Raw genomic sequence first — 21,410 nt, forward strand, 5'->3', positions numbered from 1 at the left:
GAACTCCTCCATACAGTATGAGAGGAGGACATCCCCATCAGAACCTGGTCCTGTCTCAGCCTGGCTGAAGAAGCAATGGTGATTCTGGGCATCTGCAAAGGCGTCAATCGTTGGCATTCCCCACTACCTGAAGAGTCCTTGAACTACTTCCAGGTGTAGGGGTTGAACTACATCATGTGAGGCGTAGTTCTGCCAGCTGCGGGAATTGGCAATGTTGTTCTCCTTCCCTGGTAATGAGCACAGGAAAAGAAACCATAACCAGGATTCCCTCAGGAACAGTGAGTGAACAGGGAAGAGCCCCGCACTGATCCGCGTCCCACGGTGGGGCACAGGAAATGTGTCATACACTGAAAGTGTGGCCTTGGTTTCTAATAGCTGTTGTCACAAGGAGTTTTTTCTCCCTTGTCCCCTGTGGAGGCCATAAGGCTAGTGCACACTGGACTCGAAAGGCAGTGATGCAGGGTGCAGCTGCAAGCTGGATAGAGGCTGCAATGATGTCCTATACGCTGCTGGGTGGTAGAAAGGCAGCGGGGAAATGAGCATTCAGCATAACACCTATGAAATCTATGGTTTTTACAGGGAGAAGTTGAGATTTCTTGAAGTTGATTCGGAGGCCTAAGTTTGTTTGGATGTGGTCTGAGGAGATTCTCAGAGCGAGCTACATGCAGCCAATCGTTTATGTATGGGAAAAGTTGGACTCCCTAGCTACTGAGGAAAGCTGCCACCACAGCCATGGTCTTTGTAAATACTCATGATGCAGAGGTGAGCCCAAAGGCCAGAACCATGTACCCACCATGAAGCAAAGGTATTTCTGATGACACAGATGGATGGATGGATATATGAAAGTACGTTTCCTGAAGGTCCAGGGAGACAAACTATGCTCCTTTTGGAAGAAGTGAGAGGATCATTTGAATGGTTACCATATGAAAATGGCGGTATAGCGCAAAAACATTGGGAAACCTCTGAGATCAATAATAGACCTTAGGCCTCTGCCCCACTTTGGTACTGTGAAGTATCTGGAAATGTTGATGCTGGGCAACCTCCTGGATGGCATCCTTTCGGGGCAGGGTGTTGACTTCTTCCAAAAGTGCAGGTGTGGGCGTTGTACTGACAGGGCCGGATCTTGGTGGGTCCTGCGTGAATTCTATGAAGTAGCCCTGTTTCATAATAGAAAGCACCCAACAGCCTGTTATAATACATTGCCACTCCCAAAGGTGTGGAGCCAACTTTGTGAGGTAGTCAGTTCTTTTTGGTGTAACTGGACTGTTGATTCTTTGCTGGTGGTAGAGCACTTCCAACAACCTGGGAAGAGAGCTTCTGAAAGGAGCTAAATCTAGGGGAGCAATAAGAGTCTGACTGAGACGGGTAAGGTCTGGAATAGACACTGATGGCCTATTCCACTGACATCCCCTAGTGGAGTGGAATGGCTGGTTGCATTGTTGAGAGGTGGTGGTCATGGAGTGTGCGGTAGATTTCTGTACTCTCTCCAGGGTGTCATTGGTTTTCACACCAAAAAGGTGATTTCCATTGAATGGTAGGTCCTCTATCCTTGCTTTGTCTTTCGGCATGAGTGACTTTGATTTCAGCCATGCGTGAATTCTCAGGGCAATGGATACTGAGATGGAGCGAAATGCACAGTCAATGAGCTATGGCAAGCTGAATGCCACAGCTGTTTTGGTAATGTTTCCCGCTTCCCACCACCCCATTCAGGATATTGGTCCTGTTGGACTATCTGATCCAGGAAAGGAAGCACTTTTTCAAACAGCAAATGTATGTAACGCGCCGTGTAGGCTTGAATAGTTAGCAGTATGAAGTTGGAGCACCACAGTAGAGTAGGGATGTGCATGGACTGCGGAGGCGCAGTTCAACGCTGGGGGGGGTGGCTCTTTAAGGGCAGGGGGGTTGTGCTTACCCCTCCTGCCACTTTCCCCCCTCCGGCACTCCATTTTTCAGTGCAAATTTCAGGGCAGCAGCGTTCCTCCCTGCTGCCCCTGCCCCCTTGTTGACTGGTAAAAGCGGAAGTAACTTCCGCGCATGCGCATGTCACTGACGTGCGCTCACCATGCAGCGTGCACATGCAACGTGTGATGTGTGCGGCATGTGCGTCAGTAGCTGGCACATGCGCTGAAGTTACTTCCACTTTTACCAGTCAACAAGGGGGCAGTGGCGGCAGGGAGGAATGCTGCCACCCCAAAATTTGCACTGAAAAATGGAGCGCCGGAGGGGGGAAAGTGACGGGAGGGGTAAGTACAACCCCCCCACCCTTAAAGAGCCACCCCCCCAGCGTCAAACCATCGGACGGGGTCACTTGCGAACCAGTTCACAGGCCTCTAACATGGCCTGCGGACCAGTTCGTGCACATCCCTACAGTAGAGTAGCTCTTTTTCCCGATGGCATCCAGCTTCCTTCCATCTCTATCTGCTGTCTCAGCCTGGATTGGGCCATCTCCTACCACCACCAAGTTTGGAATTGGGAGTTTGAATAAAAATGCACAGTCAGTTTGTTGCATGCAATACATATGATCCGAGCACCTAGCCATGGGTGCTGATGTAGCAGGTTTTTCCCATGCACATTTGACTACTTCCAGAATCGTGGGAATGCGTGGAAAAGATAATGGAGTATTGGCATCAGATGCTATGAGGCTGAATATAGAGTCGGGAACGACAGAGATGTTCTGATGGGTTTCAATACCCAAAGCTTTAGCCATACACTTCATCTGTTCAGAGTATTTATATAAAGCTCCTCTGGTGGAGAGTCTAATTTTGAGTCTGGCTCCAATGAGTCACCTGATGAATCTAAAGATGGGTCCACCTGAGAGTCCTGCAAAAAAGGACTGAGTATCACCATCTGAGTCATCCTCACCATCAGATGTTGAAGTGGCCGGCTAAAAATTCCCCGTATCAATGAGAACTGTAGAACCAGAGGATTAATAGGTAGTAGCGTAGATCCTGCAGAGGTGCTTTGAGAGGTCAGTCTTCACTGTGCTGAGGTGGCCTGGTGAGGCACAGTGGGTTTAGTCACAAGGAGTTTTGTAGGCTGTGACTCAGAGGATGGTTTACCATTGTGCCACAGCAGACCTCTCTAGGTGAGCGCAGCAAGCAGGACTATAATCCTTGTATCTGCACACAGGAGACCTGCTGTGTGATCTAAGGCACAACAGTGACCTGCTGCAAGAACGCAAGTGGCACCTTTGTAGGGTTGAATCCCGCTGGTAAGCGCTGGAGGCGTAATCTCTCATGTCATCATGCCTATGGCAATCATGGCACCTAGAATATTGCCTGTCACAGCAGAAGTGGTATTGGCACCTATATAGGCCACTGAGGCAGGAGTAGTTATCATAATGGTGTCTTGAATAAGGACCCTCATAAGGGTGGTTAGCACCTTCCTCATGGTCCCTGCAATCAGAGCATTCATCAAGCCCTCCATCTGGGTAGGATTCCTTAACCCTGGGTGACATGCCACCGTCCCCTTCTAAGGCAGTATCGGGTTCAAGGTGGGAATCAAGGTTGTCCTCAAATGCGCCTCCGATTCGAAGTCTTGCGAGGGGTCTAAAATCAGAGGAGGCAGTTTAGCAAGCTCCAGTGGCTTAGGGGCTGTTTCCATGTGTTCCTTTTTCTTTTTAGTAGGTTCTCTGCCTGCTGAATTCAAAGTCTGGTGCTTTTTCTTTAGAACTTTAACTTTTGTTTTTGTTCCGGTGTCTAGGTGGCACTGTAACAGCTGCAGATGCAGCCTGGCTGGAAGAAAGACCAGCGGTAAGTGCCGGCATGGGCTGTGCTGGTCCTGTGCTTTGGACCAAAGCCGGAGCAGCAACCAAGACCACAGGCGCCAACTGACGCAGGGAGTCTGACGCCGTGCTGAGGGATAGTAAAGGCTACCCCTGGCGGTATTGGGGAAGTGGTACAGGCTATATCCTCGACTGGGAAGGGCTGTGCAAGCAGTGTCCTTTCCCACAAGATCGAATGGAGGCACAAAGCTCAGTTCCAGTGAGCCTGGTGGGTTAAAGCTCTGGCAGACTGAACAAACCTCCACCCTATGTCCCTTGCCAAGGCAGGACAGGCACCTCAAGTGTCAGTCAGAGGTGAGAATTTGGTGGGACATGTAGCGCATGTTTAAATGACGATCCATTCGCCATAAAAGTCGAAGGAGAGGGAGGGGGGGTAAGCGATCGGTTAGAAAACACTAAAATCAAGGTAGAGTACGAGGATATAGGAAAGATAGAATAAAAACAAGGGGCAAACAATAAAAACTATAAATGAATACTCTCCTCCAAAAAGTCAAAGGGTTTTTTTTTCAGGGAGGGGGGGGGAGGTCTTACAAAGACCCAAGGCAATGTTGACTCTGCAGTGGTTAGCGGAAAAGTTTGAAGAGATTTGTGCGGGAGAGCCTCTAACTAGTTGCAAAGGTGGTATTTTGGTATTGCCACCAAAAATGTCTCTCTCCTCAGAATCTTGCAAGATCTGGGGCTGGTCTCTGTGTGTGCACAGATCCCATACATGTGATGCACAGAGACCACAAAGAAGAAAGAATGTTTCCACTAGATATATGCGATCCAATTTAAAAGGAAGAGAGAAAGTTTCCTAGCTACAGAGAGAAAGATTCCTAGGTACCAGAAACAACTGGAGATTCACAAATAATGAAACCATCCCCGTATTGACTGATTTCACAGTAGATTCCAGGGTTTATGTTATGAGGCATGAAAATCAGTAAATATATGCAGCAATAGAAGAACTGAATGACGAGAGCCTAGTTTAGCTTATTACTGATTTTCTAGTTGTTACCGGCTTCCTGATCACCTTTTTGCCTATTGTTTACTCATATCATGTTTCAGTAGACTGGACTCAGGAGGATTCAAAGGCTGATGGGTCAATTGATCTGGATTAGCTCACAAGGTCGTTCGCTTAATGTCTGAAAGAACCCAACATAATAAACTTGTGAACACAATAGTTATTAAAATTAATTTCACTTGTTCTTCTTGTAGTAAAAGTGAAATGAAAAACCATGGGGCGGGGGGGACACATTGTTTGCCACCCAAATGTTTCAGATATGCATTCACGTGGAATCAGTACCCTTTGGATTGGCCTTACCTTCTTACGCACCTGTTGTTCTTTGACAGAATGAGCTTTCACATGTTTTCGGAGGGAACTTGGATCAGTGTAGCGCTTGGAGCACCCAGGAATCTGACAGGCATATGGTTTCTGTAAGCATGTGGAAAGGGGAAAAATATATATAACATGGAAGGGATGCATGCTTTGGAAACATCTCCTCTTCAGGTATGAACGGTTATATTTGTAACATAAAACATTGAGGGATTGTTGGCGATGTGCAAACATATTGCACAGCCTCAAGCTGCTTGCTCAGCTTGAAAGCTCTGGTTTAGCAAACATGACTGTATATAACAAGTCTGGCAAAGAACCAGATGTAGTACATTCAGATCTGCTGCAGCAATCGCTTTTATTCTGAACTCTGTCCACATGCTCAAAGAACTTTATACATCTGGGCACTTTTGTTTTTGGATGAGGTAGCCTAAGACTGGATGAAATTGCAATGAGAAGAATTACATCAGGTCTTGAAAATGTTGTAGTATTTGAATTCTTTACCAATTGCCAAATGATACTTTAAACATCCCTATTTTAAGAGGCACATAGGAGGACAGAATTGCAGACTTCCCTCCGCAAGTCTTCACAATCATGCAACTTGGCTAGCTAGAATCTCTGTGGCTAGCTGCCATATAGAGGCACTGGTTCATACAAACAGCATTTCCATATGATCCCCAGCCAGTCGACAATTCATCAGCAGCTCTGTACCCTCCTAGAGGCAATCACAGGGGCACTGCTAGCTGTATGGACCAGCCCTACGGTCCAGCCAATCAGAAGATTTGGTCAGTTTTATTTTCAAAGGAAGTTTCCTTTTTTCTCTTGTAACTGCACATATTGGCAACTTTTATTAATATTTATTCTTTGCCCTCCTGACAGTTCCGACACAATGTACCTTGCTCACTTCTGCTTGCTTGCTTTATTTATTTATTTATTTAATATACCACCCAATCCACAGACTCAGGGCGGTGTACAAAACAAGAATAGCATCTGACATAATGTTGTTGTTGTTTTTAATTGTAAAGGGGCAAATGCCTGGTGGAAAAGAAATGTCTTCAATAAGGTTTTAAAGGCTGAAAGGGAGGAGGCAGACCAAATCGGGGGGGGGGGGAGATATGCTCTATGCACATATCATACCACAATCCAGAGATGACTGATCTAAGATATTCGATGGTTAAATAAGCAAATCCTAAAGCATCTTCCAGTACAATCCTATAGTGTTTTCACCGGCTCTGTGAAAAGGCTCTGTCCTTTTGAACAACCTTACATAATTTGGATTATAGTATTAACAGTAAATCTTGCCAGCACAGTAAAAGCAGTCATAGCCTCACGTCACAGATATCTCTTATTTAAAGTAAAATTCTAATCCAGTTTCCAGTATGGCCCTAGACCTAACCCTAACCTAATAATCTGTTATTCGATCAAACCAGCACATTCTAACAGGTCTTTGTAATTATTTACAGATTCTCGTTTCAGAGAAGATAAATGACAGATTGACCTGCATTTGGAATCTCAAATCACTTCCACATGCATTCAATAAGAACTAAGCAGTCCATATAAATCCTCTCTCTTTGTAGGTGCCTCCAGAGGAATAAGTAGTCCTGCTCCTCCTTGTACCAGCAGGAAATTTCCAACGGAATAATAAGATCATTCACCAACTCAAGGCTCCAAAGGCTAACCCGATATGTACCCAGAACTTACATTTGAAAGTCGATTTATTGAAAGTGCCTGGAACACACAGAGAACCGAAATTTGAGGATGGATGATGGAAACCATTAAACAATTCCTTAGTGGAATTAACTAGGCAGAGTATTTTCCCAGCTATGGTAACACATTATTAAGGATGGGGAAACTAGATCAGAAAAAGTCCATCCATACTAGTCCAAACCTTTTCAATCTCACTTTCACACAGGATTTGGTTACACAGCAGGCATATAAAGGGGATCAGAGTTTGCTTCATGAAATGTAGGTCTTCTATTACATGCATTTGGAACTCTAATGCTGGCATGCAAAATACATTATGATTTCTTACATCTATGCTCAAAAAGTAAAAAACAAAACATTAGAACACGACAAAGCTAAAATTACTTTAGCAAAACGTTTGAAGGGCAAATTATACAAACAAATGATTGCCAGTTTATGCAGACTGATGAATATAGTGAAAACTTTTTTTAAAAAAAATGTCTAGCAAGGTAAACCAGAGCATTGATAAAAGTATTACTGTACCTTTATGCTGATTGTGAATATTTCAGATAGTAAAGAGAAAGGGAGGGAAAAAGAATGAAAGAAAAGAAAAAGAGAACAGAAAGTTAAGGAGGTTCTTTGCAACAATACCCAAATAAAGAGAAACAAGGACACAGAGGGAACTCAGTTCTGTGTACACCGTGCAGTGTACCAAACGATAGCTGATTTGAGAGCCGCTTGCCTCTGCCCCTCCCCCGCATTCCACTTGCATTAACGTCAAGCAGTTAAACTTCAAAAAGGTGCATCCTATACAGCATATTAAGTTTCAAACGAGCCACATTTTAAGGCGTAATTACAAATTCAAATATCTAAAGCTGACTTTCAAATAAATAAAACATTGTTATTGTAAGTGTGCTTGGGTTTGGAAAATGTGACTGACTGGCTTCTATGACTTGTTTGTTTTTGCAAGGCATAATGTACATTACACATTCCTTAATGCTGCACTGTCTGAAATGTGTAGCTGCTTTAAAAGTAAATATCAATTAACCGCCAGGTTTCTGCCCCATAAAAACCTGGCCAAACGTTAAACCACATATTCACCTCTTTGAAAAAGACAAAGGAAGGACTCTCGCTGTTATTCTTTACGAGTTTTGGAGCAGGAGCTTAAGTGGCTTAAGGAGTCTGCTTGCTTTCAGGGGTGGGTTGACTAGAGTAGAGGCTAACATGACCTGGGCAAGACCAAATTCTAGTCACATAAGACCCCATGAAATTTAAATTCATTGAGTATTCCATCACAGCTCCATGCTGATATAACCCTCTTTACATCACCACTGTTTATTTCACTATCCAAGCATTCTTCAAGTGCTGTGGGCTATCTGAATTAATCGGGTTTTACTATAGCTTCGAAAATAGTTTCACTTGCAGGATAGGAGAAAAGAACAGAATAATACACGAATCAATAGAAACAATCGTTAAAGGCCACAAGTGCTAGAAGGAAAAAAACCTTAAGTAATTATGTATAAAATACAACACAACATCTTTTTTAGGATGTAGAAGAACCACAGCTATTACTTGTGAAGTCCAGTTTTAACTGCTGGGGGTGGGATGGGCACCATATCCTATTACTCATCTGAGATACTATTTGGCAGATACTTGCCTAGGAAAGCATATTCATTTCCATTTTGTGGTGCTTGTAGCGAGCAACTTCTCCCTACAAAGTGAGGCAGGCCAGCCAGAGGAAGATTGCCATTAATTTAGTTAATATCCTTATGTAAATGAAGGGTGGAAGACACAGAGAGAGGATAGGTGGGAGACAGGCAGAGGAAGCACAAAGCATTCAAACACTGCTTTGAGTTACATATTTAATAAATTATATTTTGGTTTTAGATAATGGGTTCACACAACGATTGCAGCCAAATTATTAGAAGATTTTCACAGAATGTTCACATTCCTCAACCGCAACACACCACAGTAACAAAAGCCAAGACCTCAGTATAGTATGTAGCAAAAGATTTCCAAAGGCATACACAAGTTCATTCAGATTAAGTTGCATTAACCACATGGCAAAACAGGAGTGACGCAACCAGTGGTGATCCACTTGTGCCACCCATTTACTTGTGGCAACAACTGTGAATGTATTTTATACTCTAATTACTGATTTGCCACCAGTGCATTCAGCATTATGTGTTCAGATTGGACCAGGGCAGAGAAGCACATGTATATACTGCCTTTCTTCCATCTGGACCTCAAGGAGGCATACAAGGGGGTTCCAAGGCAGTCACCCAACCATGCAGTGACTAGACCTTCTAAGTTTCAGCAAGATGGCTGTATAATGTGTCCTCTGATTGTAACTGGTACAAGATTTGGATTTTCCATGTGAAAATATGGCAACGATCTCTGGATGCTGGTGTAATAATTAACATCAACTAATCCCCAGATTCTGATGAAAGGTAGCACTAGCTACCCACCAGAGCCTTGTGCCAACTTAATCAACCCCTGCACCTATATTAATAAGCAGGATCAACTAGAAGCCCAGTTACTGATGGTTAAGATAAGAGCTATACATCACCATATAAACAATGGACAGCATCCAGATTAGCACCGCCCTCATGTCAGAACATTTTGCACTGCAGTGGTTTCTCCCAATTCTCCCCCAACCCTCTGCTACCCCTAATGCCCCCTGAAAATGTGTCTCTGAGGGTTGGGAGATCCTCAAGGACATGCACTGAGAGCAGCAGAGGAAAGGAGGAATTAGGAAAAATCATTGTGCACATGAAATGTAATGCAAGGTTAGCATTGGTCTGGATGCTGCCCAATGTCTTTAAAATCAACACTGTAGTGTCAAACAGTGCAGTCTCTTGTCTAATTCTTAGTAATTGCTAAGTATATTAGTAGACTAATAATTTTACTGTGCAACATAATCCTATTAATAATTATAATTTAACTATTATAATATACTGTTATAGTATTGTTGCGGCTGCTTATAGGGTAGAACGTTGCAACACGGTTTCCTTTTGTACCAAATACACATACATAGTAAGGCAGCATGATTTTGGGAATGGAATTACTAGAGCTCCCTCCTATAGCAACCCTCTGGAGTCTTGTTGCTCATAAAACACATGGAGAACTCTTGGTGTGTTTTTAGTATCTCCCCCCACCCGCCTTTCTTTCTAGAAACACACAACACTGCACAGAAATACATTGAAGCCCATCCTCATTTCACTTCCCCCACTAGAGATTACAAAGATGCCACAATTCAGTGAAAGAGGCCAGGTTTCCGAAAAGGCCCCATGACTCAGGCTGTGCTGCATACATGGCCATACAGAATAACGTCATGCTTACAGTATCCAGGTGTGTTCGTTGATGCTTAGCCCGGTCGCTAGAGTTGCTGAAAGCTTTCTGGCAGCCAGGATGCTGACAAAGATAAGGCTTTTCACCCGTGTGACTCCGCAGGTGGATCTTAAGGTTTTCAAGTCGAGAAAATGCTTTGTTGCACCCTTCAAACTGCAATAAAGCCATAAAAAAACCTCTGTAAAGCTTTATTAAATAAACCATATCCTGCTATAATGAATACAGTGCTTAAAAAAACAATCCAATCTGGACATGCAACAAATGAACCAGAATTCAGAACATCTGCTGAAGTTTATAGATGAAACACAGTTTGCTCCGCTGTTTTAATCCATCACTATGCATGGTGTAGCGGTTAGTAATACTGTATTTCTTGCATGCACAGTGTTGGGCATTCATGATATGGTTTAAGTAAAGGAGCTTAAACACTAAGAAATAACAAGTGTTTAGCTTAGGGAGGGTTCTTTTCAGGATTATGAACAACATGAAGTATTGGCAGAAGAGTTACTGTGGCGATCAGACAGTTGGCTGCCAGGCCAAAAGAATGGAGAAATTACTTAAACATTTGCATGATGAAACATTACACAGGAGAAAAAGATATGACAGAAGAAAACTACATTACTTCCCACTACATTAGTTCAGTCAAATACTCCCTACAAAATTCAAGAGAAATCTCTCACAACCATCCTTTGTACCCCAAAATAATACATACTTAAACTCGTGTTTCATATCCAGTGTGATAATTGCCACAACATATACACAGGACGGGAGTGGGGGAATCAATCATTTAATTAAAGGCCTTTTGAACATAAGTAGATGTTAATATTTGGTTTGGAAGTGTTATAATTTGCTGGAAGCTTTTTCCATGGAAAATGGTCTGATCAATATAGTAAGTGCCCAAACAAATAATAGGACAAAGCAGCTTGGAAAGCCCATGCCACCCTGTATTAAGCAGTGAACAAAAAGGTAAAGAAGAAAAGGGCTACTTCACACATCAATCAACTTCCTACAATAACAGTATTCCAGGGTAGGAGGTTGCACACATCCTTTATGTCCATACAACAGGACCCAAAGGGCCCAAAAGATAGGCACATACAGGTACAACAGGCCTTGGCCCATTTTCTTTGGCTTGAGGAGCCAACCCAAAAATTTAGAAGTCAGACAATTGACATTTGTCAAAATTACTGGACATCTGACAAAATACAAAATTCCACATCACAAAGGCAAACCTCACCTGTGTATCTTTTGAAAGCATTGTAAATATTATATATATATAAATTGGCTTTTGGTGGCTGCAGTTTGCCTTGGAGTGGAGCTAAATTAACAAACTGCATTTTTAGTCTGATTTGCAAAGCTGGACATTGTGGAAGGGGTGAGTAAATGAACTTCTCTTTAACCTTTTTACAAGTAACGTAGTTAGAACAGAAACCAAGTTGTCTGTGACAAACATTTTATTAGGTAACACTACCTCTGAATATCCTAGTCTATGCACCATTGTTAAATTTCTAGGCATCATCATCATAACAACACTTCATTTGTTAGTCATCTCATAACAAATTGTTCTCTGGGTGACTCACAACACAGCATTAAAACATCCAATAAAAACCCATAAAACATCAAATCACAACACACTAAAATAAACAAATACAAAATACACTACAATACAAAACAATTTATAATAATAAAGATTTTGTCAAGCCTAGGCACTTCTGTTCTCACAGATTTCAATGAGAGACAGTTAAGGAAGTGCTTAATTTTCTATTGACGTCAATGGACAGCCTCCAGACTAGTACTTCTGCAAACGGAAGACGTTCCACTTGCGCAAGGTGGGAAGGGCAATTTTTGCCAATGCCTCCTTCTTTCTCTTGACCACCCTGCTCCGCCCCTGAGGTCCCTAAGTAGGATGGCCACATGCTCTATTTGAGTTCCTACCCCCTAGAGTCTATTGGTTTATCACACAAAGATATCCAAGGTAACAAGAGGGAGGACAAAGACGACGATGGGAACAGGGAAGCAAGGGCTTTCTAGGAATATGGCCCATGGGGACTGCAAGATACAAAATGCCACATCACAAAGGCAAACCTCACCTGTGCATCTTTTGGAAGCATTGTAAATATTCTATTAATATTGATTGGCTTTAAGTTGCTGCAGCTAGCCCTGGAGTGCAGAAAAATTCACAAACACTGCATCTTTAGTCTGATTTGCAAAGCTTATTTCAGAATGGTGATGGTTAACATTTCATATTAAAAAATTTAACACTGAATTTTACACATGCCTCGAGTATGGGGGAGGATTATATAAAGGGGAGTTTCTTCTGTTTACACACAAAACAGCCCAGTGACACAAGAAAATACTGTACAGGGGGGAAATATGGCAGTTTAATGAAGCATGGATAAAATATCAGGGGGAAATCCACAGCTGGCAGAAACAGCAGCAACTTCAGTGAAACTAAGAAGTATTGCCAGTAGAGTTAAATCACCTGATGCCAAATATGTTCTATTTTTGAACACAACACTGTTCTATCTTTTTGGTAAAAATTATGGCTCTAACAGCATGAAAGCTCCTACACTACATGCACACAAGTTAATAAGATAGATGCTTAAAATGTTGAAAAATTATAGTCATTCCAAAGATGGTGCTGTTTCTTTTCTTTTTAGAGTGGCAGCAGTAACTGATGCCAAATGACAGGGTCCTTTCTAAAATTTAAAAACAATTCCATACATCAAAAAGCAATTCAAATGGACAAACAATTCTTCATTTCTGTGAACTAGAAGGGCCCCAAACAGAAGATGGACATCTGATGAATGCAGCATTTACACGTTAATTTTCACCTCAGTAATTACATGGGAAGAGCAAATTAGTTAAAGCCAATTCCTTTTGTGTATGTAGCAATGCTTGCACTCCTGTTAAGACTGGGTGGTAGTAGATCAGAGAGCCTCTTATGAAATCTTCAAATTGGTGGGAATGTTGCACAGAAACTGAGTCTCTGTATGATTGGGCAAACAAATATGTGAGCAGATGCACCACTGATATTAACAAGACCTAAATGTTTTGCTGTCCTTCAGATTTCACTGGTAATTTGAGCTGTGTGACAGGCTTAACATTATGGATAAAAACACCATGAGGTGCATAAACATCAGCTTCTAGCTTTATTATCAAGAGCAATCACCTTACAACCGGAGAAATGAGTGACCTGCATCTAAGAAATTTTATTTGGCTATGGAATTCCCCTTGGAATATTTGATGTCTTTCTGGGTGCCAGTGAAAACTGGAAGATTTCAGTCATTCCAGATAAAAAGTAAACAAACAAATGGTAAAAGTCTGGACTAGAGCACATATATTTTAGGAAACAACCTCAGAAAACACACAGGCATCTTGAGATTTATTAACAGTACTGTCCAATATACATGCAGCTGTCCTTTAAAATTAGCAAGCTTGGCATTTTCTAAACCCATTCAGTAAGGACAGAAATGTGAAAAACGCAAAACTCCCATTAAAAACTGCCATATACATCTTCAGTTCAATTCTTAAACTAATTATCTCTATTCTTTCTTATAACCCTCCCAGTTTCTAGTGCCTTTAATTCTCTTTTCCATTACTGCCACCTTCTATTCATTTGTGTGCTACTGAGGAAATATCCTTATGTTCAGTGGTAATATCAGAATTGGAGCCAGGAATCTTCCTGTAATCTACGATGTTTATGATAAAAAATATGAATTTAACACTTTTCAACAACAACAAAAATAGCAAAAGGAATGAGAACATGAGCAAAAGAAATACAAATAGAACTGAAGCACCCTGGGCAAAATTGCTCTCAGGGTATCTGCTGTGATCTGTTCCTGCGCTGCTGCTAACCTCTATTTGATGTTCAACTTCTATATTTTAAATAAACCAAATATTATAAAGAAACTGGAAGCCTCCACTGACTCCTTTAATAAAGTAAGTAGCACAGTTCCTAGAGCATCCCACTGCCCAGTGATTGTGTATTTACATTCAGAGTATGTGAAAAGTGTCTTTTCTTGATGTAACTACAGAAGTCCAGTAATTGAAAGATGGAGAGATGAGTACTTGATGCATTCCCCCCATCCCACCACTGACATTGGCTATGATTTTGCAGAAGAAAAGTTGGTGCCAATAAATTAGTAGGTGCCGTTGACTTGGGTGGGGGGCTGAGGAACAAACATAAAGACCTCCTCAGGAGGCAGATGGGCAATGGTCCTTTGCCTTTCTAGAAAATGCACCAGATAGCAATATATTAAAGTGTATATGAAATACACACGTCTTATTGTTTCTCTGAGTAGCTATCAGCTGAGATATTAACATGAAAAAGCAGAGATATAACAGTAAGTGTGGAATATCTCTAGCTCTCACATTTGAAAATATATTCTTTTTAAGTTAACATCTGGGCAAAAATTTGACAACTCTTTGATTCAAATTCCATAGGGCAACAAGATAAAGATGTTTGCAGGCTATATCGGCCTGTTGGCAATCCCTGGGTTCGATGATCCACTGTGTCATTTCCAGCTCTTAGGTCTAATTACAACAATTTTGCTGCTGTTTCCTTCATGGCAACTAATTATGGAGTGCACGGGCATGGTTTTCCCTTTACTGTAGAACATGTTGCTGGCTTTGGCACAACTCCACTGAAAACAATGGAGCAACACACCCGAGGATCAGGAAAAAAACATAGAACACAGATGTTGCAGAGAAGCCCCCTGACGTAGATGTCCCAACCCCGTTCACTGAAAGATCCATACAGCCTGTTCTGGTTTTAATGCCTCTGGCACAGAGTTAAAAGTATTCCAACGAAAGATAAGATTTTCAAGATTTCAGTTTCTGAACTGCACTCTTCATTCTGCAGAGCATAGGCATCAGGACAATCCTGAAAGCCTCTGGACAGAAGCACAAAGAGTGCAACATAGTAATGGGATATAGAGAAAGATGTTGCTTTCCTAAATAAATAAAATAATAATAATAATAATAATAATAATAATAATAATAATAATAATAATAGCAGCACTGAACATTCATTTGAAAATATTTTGGGGGTGAACACTGTACTAGAGGGGAAACATCTCCCTCCCTTATTCATCTTACATCCCACTTATGGCCTGTTCATCAATCATCTGCTACTTCAGTGTCACTTTCCCCCCCTTTTTTTCTTTCTTTCTTTTTTTTACTTTATTGGAATAGTGATGTCAGAGTAATCAACCCGATTGGCTATGTGCTGATATCACTGTAAGCAAATGAAATCACTTCAAAGAGAGGGCAATGCTTCCCGAATCAAACTGCCCTCATTCTGACCCAACCAGGGATAACATTCTGAACATTATGCTACCTCAAGGACCACAAGTCTGGCGATGTGATGATGTCATTTAAGAGCAAACAAGATCCTTGAATCACGTTGCTGTCACTCTGAATGAGCAGACACCTTTGCACCTTTTCAAGTCCCCCCAATAATTGAGAGAGAGAGAGAGAGAGAGAGAGAGAGAGAGAGAGAGAGAGAGAGAGAGAGAGAGAGAGAGAGAGGCGGTGTACGTGTGTGTTAGTTTACAGCTTGCAAAAGCTTTGGTGAAAATCAATTCCCACTTTTTAACTCTGCCCTCCATCTTCATCCTCTGGCTACACTGTGGGTAAATCTAGGTGGTTTTTTTTTTTAACTCTTTTCAAATTACTTGTCAGAGAAATGATTGGTAATGTTTCATAAGAATACATGTCAGCAAAGAGTTAATATATAGTTCTGAAGAGCAATAGGAGCATAAGAGCCACTTGATCAATGCAGAAGGCTTCTAGCTATATCTCCCAGACATCTGGCATCAATCTCTCATTCTTTCATCTGACGCCTACACATTTTTCTCAAGACTGACACCTGGGATAACAGCAACAATCTTTTGCTTCTGTAAAAAGCAACAGTAAATGGATTTATTCTCTTTTTTAATTGTAGGTTGCGTAAATACATTTGCCTTTCTATGACATCATGTATGTGTATTTCAGAACCACACCACTTCACAAACACATTTAAACTAATGCAATCAATGTATATTCAAGGACAATGATGAAAAGTTACAATAATAACCTCTTTGTGCATTAGGACTGCATTTTAAAATAAATCCTTCACTACTGCATCAAATTATTCTGTTCCCCCTAGGGTGCAATTTCACATGTTAACTTTTTGCAGATGCAGAGCATTCACATGTCATCATATATGGGTAAACATGGTAATCATACATAGTAAACTCTGTATACATCTGAATAGGCCTTACAAAACTGAGCGACCCATTTCCACAATGGGATTGAGATTTCACAGCTCTCTGGGCAGATCAGACTCATCGGTTACTAATTCACATGCCAGTGTTCCTACATCTGAAAATGTAACGTGTGGCGTACTTGTTTAACAATGCATTTTCTCCTACTTTCATTGATAAAATACTCTTTTGAAAAATATACAAGTAACACAGCCATGCAATTGCTGGTAAAGTATATTACTGGAAATAAAATAATATACTGTATATAGTACTTTAAGCATATAATATTATGCCCACCACAATCAATTTAAAGTGATACATCATCACTGCTCAAAATAGTTTTCTTTGCTTCTGTATCACATTGTAGATGCATGGCATAGGAATGAGAACATATTCCAACATATTATCAAAAACTGACTGCTTTTCTAAGGATGCTTAAACACAACCATGTCTAGAATAACTGTCAGGTTTTGGGAAGGGGAAGAAACCATCTAGAAACCAAACAGTTTCAGCCGTAAGATGGAGCAGTAACTGACATTTTCAACGGAAATGAGTTATGGCTGTAAGAGAGAAGGCTCCACAGTGGCAGCGCTGTAAATAGAGTCAGTGTGCCATTAGAGAAAGCTCATTAATACACACCTTTGCTTTCGGCTGCAAGATCAGTTAAACAAGCTACCTTTTATTTATAGGCCTACAAGGGAAACAGCAGGTCATATTGGCTGTTGACATCTCAGACAGCCTACAGATGGAAAACCTGAAATGTTTCACTCCCAAAACATTTATGGCTATCAATAGGAAGTCTTCTGTCTGCTCAAAGTATCTGAGCAGCTTCTGAGCACTATGAAATGTTATTTCTTCCAAAGTAAGCGATTGCAAAACTTTCAATATGTGGTGAATATTTATTGGCAAGCATGTATCCACATTCTGCTAAACACACATACAGGGGAAAGGGTGTGCACAAGTATTCAAAGGCTTTCTATAAACACCACAGAATCCAATGCCAGGATCATGTCAAGAAAGGGCAGAAGGTCCCAATTCTGCAAACATAATAAGTATGCCTGTTTATAACATTTCATGGAACTCAACAGGAGGCTCACGTGGCTCTGATGTTTGTAAGATGACGACCAAAGCCTGGAACAAAGTACAGTACACCCTCATTGATATGCCTGGCTTGCAGGTCTGCTGGATAAGCCAGGTGTTTGACAACAACTAACAAACAGCCTCCTGCAGATGTTTATTTTCCATACAATACAATTAATAAAAAGCCACTTCAGTTCCTTTTCTCCAGCATGATCAGTTCAGCATAATGCTTTTACTACTTTGCAAAGGAGTAAGACAAGGCTGTATACCTTCTCCCTCTTTATTCAATTTATATGCTGAACATATACTGACAGAAGCTGGACTGGAAGAAGATGAGCGTGGTTTTAAAATTGGAAGAAGAAACATCAATAACCTGCGCTGCACTGATGACACCACTCTGATAGCTGGGAATGCGGATGATCTGCAAGCTCTAGTAAGGAAAGTCAAGGAGCACAGGGGAAAAACGACTAAATGTAAAGAAGACTAAACAAATGACAATGGGTACAGAAACCAGCTTCTGAATTGACAATGAAGACACTGAACTGGTGGAGAGCTTCTGTCTTTTAGGATCGACCATCAACAGTAAAGGACCCATCAGTCAAAAAATACGCCACAGACTAGCACCTGGTAGGGTTGCAATGAAGGCCTTGGAAAGGATATTTAGATGCCATGACATGTATATACCTACAAAGATTAGAATAGTTCGGAGAATGTTTTTTCCCGTAACACTGTATGGATGCGAAAGCTGGACTTTGAAGAAGCAAGACAGAAAAAGTATTTACGCTTTTGAACTTTGGTGCTGGAGAAAACTTTTGAGGATAACATGGACAGCCAGGAAAACAAACAAATGGATCATAGAACAAATCAATCCAGAATTTTCACTCGAGGCACAAATGACCAGGCTCAAACTGTCATATTTCAGACACATTATGCGAAAACCCAGTTCCCTTGAGTAGTCCATAGTGCTGGGGAAAGTTGAAGGAAAGAGAAGAAGAGGACGACCAGTAGCAAGGTGGATGGACTCGATTACGACAGCCATGAATGCACCACTGAGAGACCTTAAAGGCCAAGCTGAAGACAGATCATCCTGAAGAGAATCTAGCTATGTGGTCGCTAAGAGATGACACCGACTTGACGGTACTTAATCAATCAATCCACCACTCTGGCAAAAGCAAGACCTAACATCAAGTAAATGAGACCAAGGAATCCAGCTCTGGCTCACACTGCTAGGTACCTTCCAGGCCGGCTGTAGGAGACCATGGCAGGTTTATGCTAAGAGCCTTTGTAGCTCCAAACTTGTTGGAGATGGAGTTTCAGTGCATCGACCTTTTGCACCAACTATCCTAATGACCACTAGGGGCACTGGGAGTAGAGATAGTGAGTAAGGGTCTCCCTAGCTGTTCTACCTGTCTCTACTCTATGACCCCTGATTGGACTCTTCAGGTATTTCCTTTGGAGAGTCAGAGTCCCTTCCTTTCCTCTTAGAGAGCAGATGGAAACATCTCTCTCTCCCTATCTATTCAGTATGTAGTTCTATAGATTAGGATAAGGTCTTTCCTATCCAAAGTGTACTTACTTCACCAATAAATACTTAGTATTTAGTCCTACATGTGTCTTCTCTAAATAAGTGCAACAACTAAACTCTGCATTCTACTCTGTAACTGGAGTGGGTAACTTCTTTTGTGCGCTGCATAATTGACTGTCCTATAAAGTGATAGCAACAACAACAATTCATATAGCTCTTTTCAATGAAAATTTCTCAAAGCAATTTGCAGAAGAAAGAAAAAGAATATTAATAATAATTTTATATTATTGTGGAAGAAGAAGACGATGAATTCCCTGTCTTCAAAGGGTTCACAAGGTAAAACGAAATACAACAAAGACACCAGCAACAGCTGCTGGAAGGATGCAATGCTGGGATTGAACAGGGACAGTTGTTCTCACCCTGCTAAATACTGTATAAGAGAACCACCACTTAGAAAGGCCAGTTAGTTTTTTGTGGATGTGAAGGATATCTTCTTCTTTAAAAAAAGAAGAAGTAGTAGTAGTTCTGTGGGGACCTGTTGTTTTGGAGCAATGTATTGGACTGTCCTTAAAATAAGAGACCTCAGTTAACTCAGGTTCTTGTTCAAATGGAAGGATCACAATCACACTCAAGTTAATTTGAGTACTGGATTAAATTTATTCACTGCATTTTCTGTTTCCAGGGGGGAAAACTGTTTATCACAATATTTTACTCCTGAAAGTAACCTGTGCTAAGTTTGACAGGAAAACCAGGCAAATACTTTATTTATGTAAATTTAGTTTTTAAAATGTATTTAAAGCATTTATTAGGCACTCTTGAGACAAAGCTCTACAAGCAGTGTACAATAAAAATACATTGAACAGTAGTGTATAATAAAAATACACTAAAAAAATAAAAATATAAATAAAATCATATCAAATATAAAAAGCAAACCAGAGAAGAAGATAGAATTCCATGATCTAAAAGGCCTTGGAAAAAAACAAAAGTTTTCACCTGACACCCAAAGCAATACTGATACGGTGCCAAACAAACTTCTTTGGGGAAGAGAATGTTACCTGACAGCTTCAGCTCTTGAAAAGTTTGAAAAATGTGCAAGTCACTTAGTGCTAAACTACATTCTATATGAAGCTACATTTCAATTTGGAATACACAGGCGTCGCATAGTGAAAAGCAGGCCCTAGGAGATAGATCAACTATACCCTAAAATGTAATTAGACCAAGCTTTCAGACAGTTAATACGAACACCTTTTCTTGTGGTGTTTCCACCTGAATAACCCAGACTTCATCCCCAGACTTTGAAAATCCCTTCTCTCTAGCATTTCCCACTTTTGCAGATTTGAGCTCTTATTTAAACCAAAATCCCTATCTTTGTTTGTAGACATATGTGCGACTTTGGACTTGGGATTGCAATGGCACTCTGCCCTCTACTGCTTTGAAGCTTCATCCTGAGTGCCCACTTCCAAACTCCTCCTGTTCCTCTCTAAGGCTCATGGGAAGCCGCAAGTTATATCCTCTCCAACGAGTGAACCGTACTATCCACCCTTCTGCTGGATCAATAACATGATCCAGCAGAGTGCCTCCTCATGTGGGATTGCTTGCTACATAAGAACAGTCCTGCTGGATCTAAGCCCCTTTGAAAGCCATCCAAGCTAGTAGTCATCACTACATCCCATGGCAGAGAATTCCATAGATTAATTATGTGCTGTGTGAAAAAGCAATTTCTTTTGTTGGTCCTAAATTTCCTGGCCTTGCGTTTGATGGGATGACCCCTGGTTCTGGGGGTGGGGGGAGGTTTCCTCTCTGTCCACTCTCTCTACCCCATGCATAATTTTATATACCGCTATCATGTCTCACCTCTTTTCCCAACTAAAAAGCCCCAGATGCTGTAGCCTTGCCTCATAAGGAAGGTGCTCCAGTCCCCTGATAATCTTGGTTACCCACTTCTGCACCTTTTCCAGTGCTACAATGTCCTTCTTAAGATATGGTGATCAGAACTGCACACAGTACTCCAAATGTGGCTGCACCACATATTTATATAAGGGCATTATAATATTAGCAGTTTTATTTTCAATCCCCTTCCTAATTACCCCTAGCATGGAATTTGCCTTTTTTGCAGCTGCATTGCACTGAGTTGACACTTTCAATGAGCGTCAACACTTTCAATGAGCTGTCCACCACAACCTCAAGATGTCTCTCCTGGTCAGTCACTGACAGCTCATTGTATATGTGGAGTTGGGGTCAGGGCCGCCTCGCACGTATCTTACAACAAACCCTGGTTCGACCAGGACTGTAAAAAGGCGAAAAAAGTACTGCTACAACTCTCAGCTGACCGCAAAATAAATAATACCTTATCTTTATACATGAAATTCAAACAGTATAAGGGAAGTTACAAGTCTCTGATTCAAGCCAAAAAGGAGGCCCTGAAAGAAAGACAAT

The 21,410-nt window shown here is 41.3% G+C and overlaps 1 protein-coding gene and 1 long non-coding RNA gene across 6 annotated transcripts in view; one reads left to right on the forward strand and one right to left on the reverse strand.

Annotated features, from left to right (window-relative positions):
* GLIS1 (GLIS family zinc finger 1) overlaps positions 1-21,410 on the reverse strand; it is a 335,102-nt gene that overhangs the window by 60,266 nt on the left and 253,426 nt on the right. For 3 of the 5 annotated variants that reach the window (XM_053248204.1, XM_053248206.1, XM_053248209.1), the window contains 2 exons: positions 10,119-10,280; positions 5,085-5,195 (listed from right to left, as the gene is read on the reverse strand). In XM_053248204.1, the coding sequence (XP_053104179.1) occupies positions 5,085-5,195; positions 10,119-10,280 (273 nt within the window). The remainder of the gene's footprint in view (positions 1-5,084; positions 5,196-10,118; positions 10,281-21,410) is intronic. The other 2 variants (XM_053248207.1, XM_053248208.1) reach the window with 2 other exon arrangements.
* Positions 3,762-7,647, forward strand: LOC128324088 (uncharacterized). Its single transcript, XR_008306633.1, has 3 exons — positions 3,762-4,078; positions 5,114-5,270; positions 6,671-7,647. It is a non-coding gene; the product is annotated as an uncharacterized LOC128324088 (long non-coding RNA).

The sequence above is a fragment of the Hemicordylus capensis genome, chromosome 4, assembly GCF_027244095.1.
Source record: "Hemicordylus capensis ecotype Gifberg chromosome 4, rHemCap1.1.pri, whole genome shotgun sequence".
Taxonomy (NCBI): Eukaryota; Metazoa; Chordata; class Lepidosauria; order Squamata; family Cordylidae; genus Hemicordylus; species Hemicordylus capensis.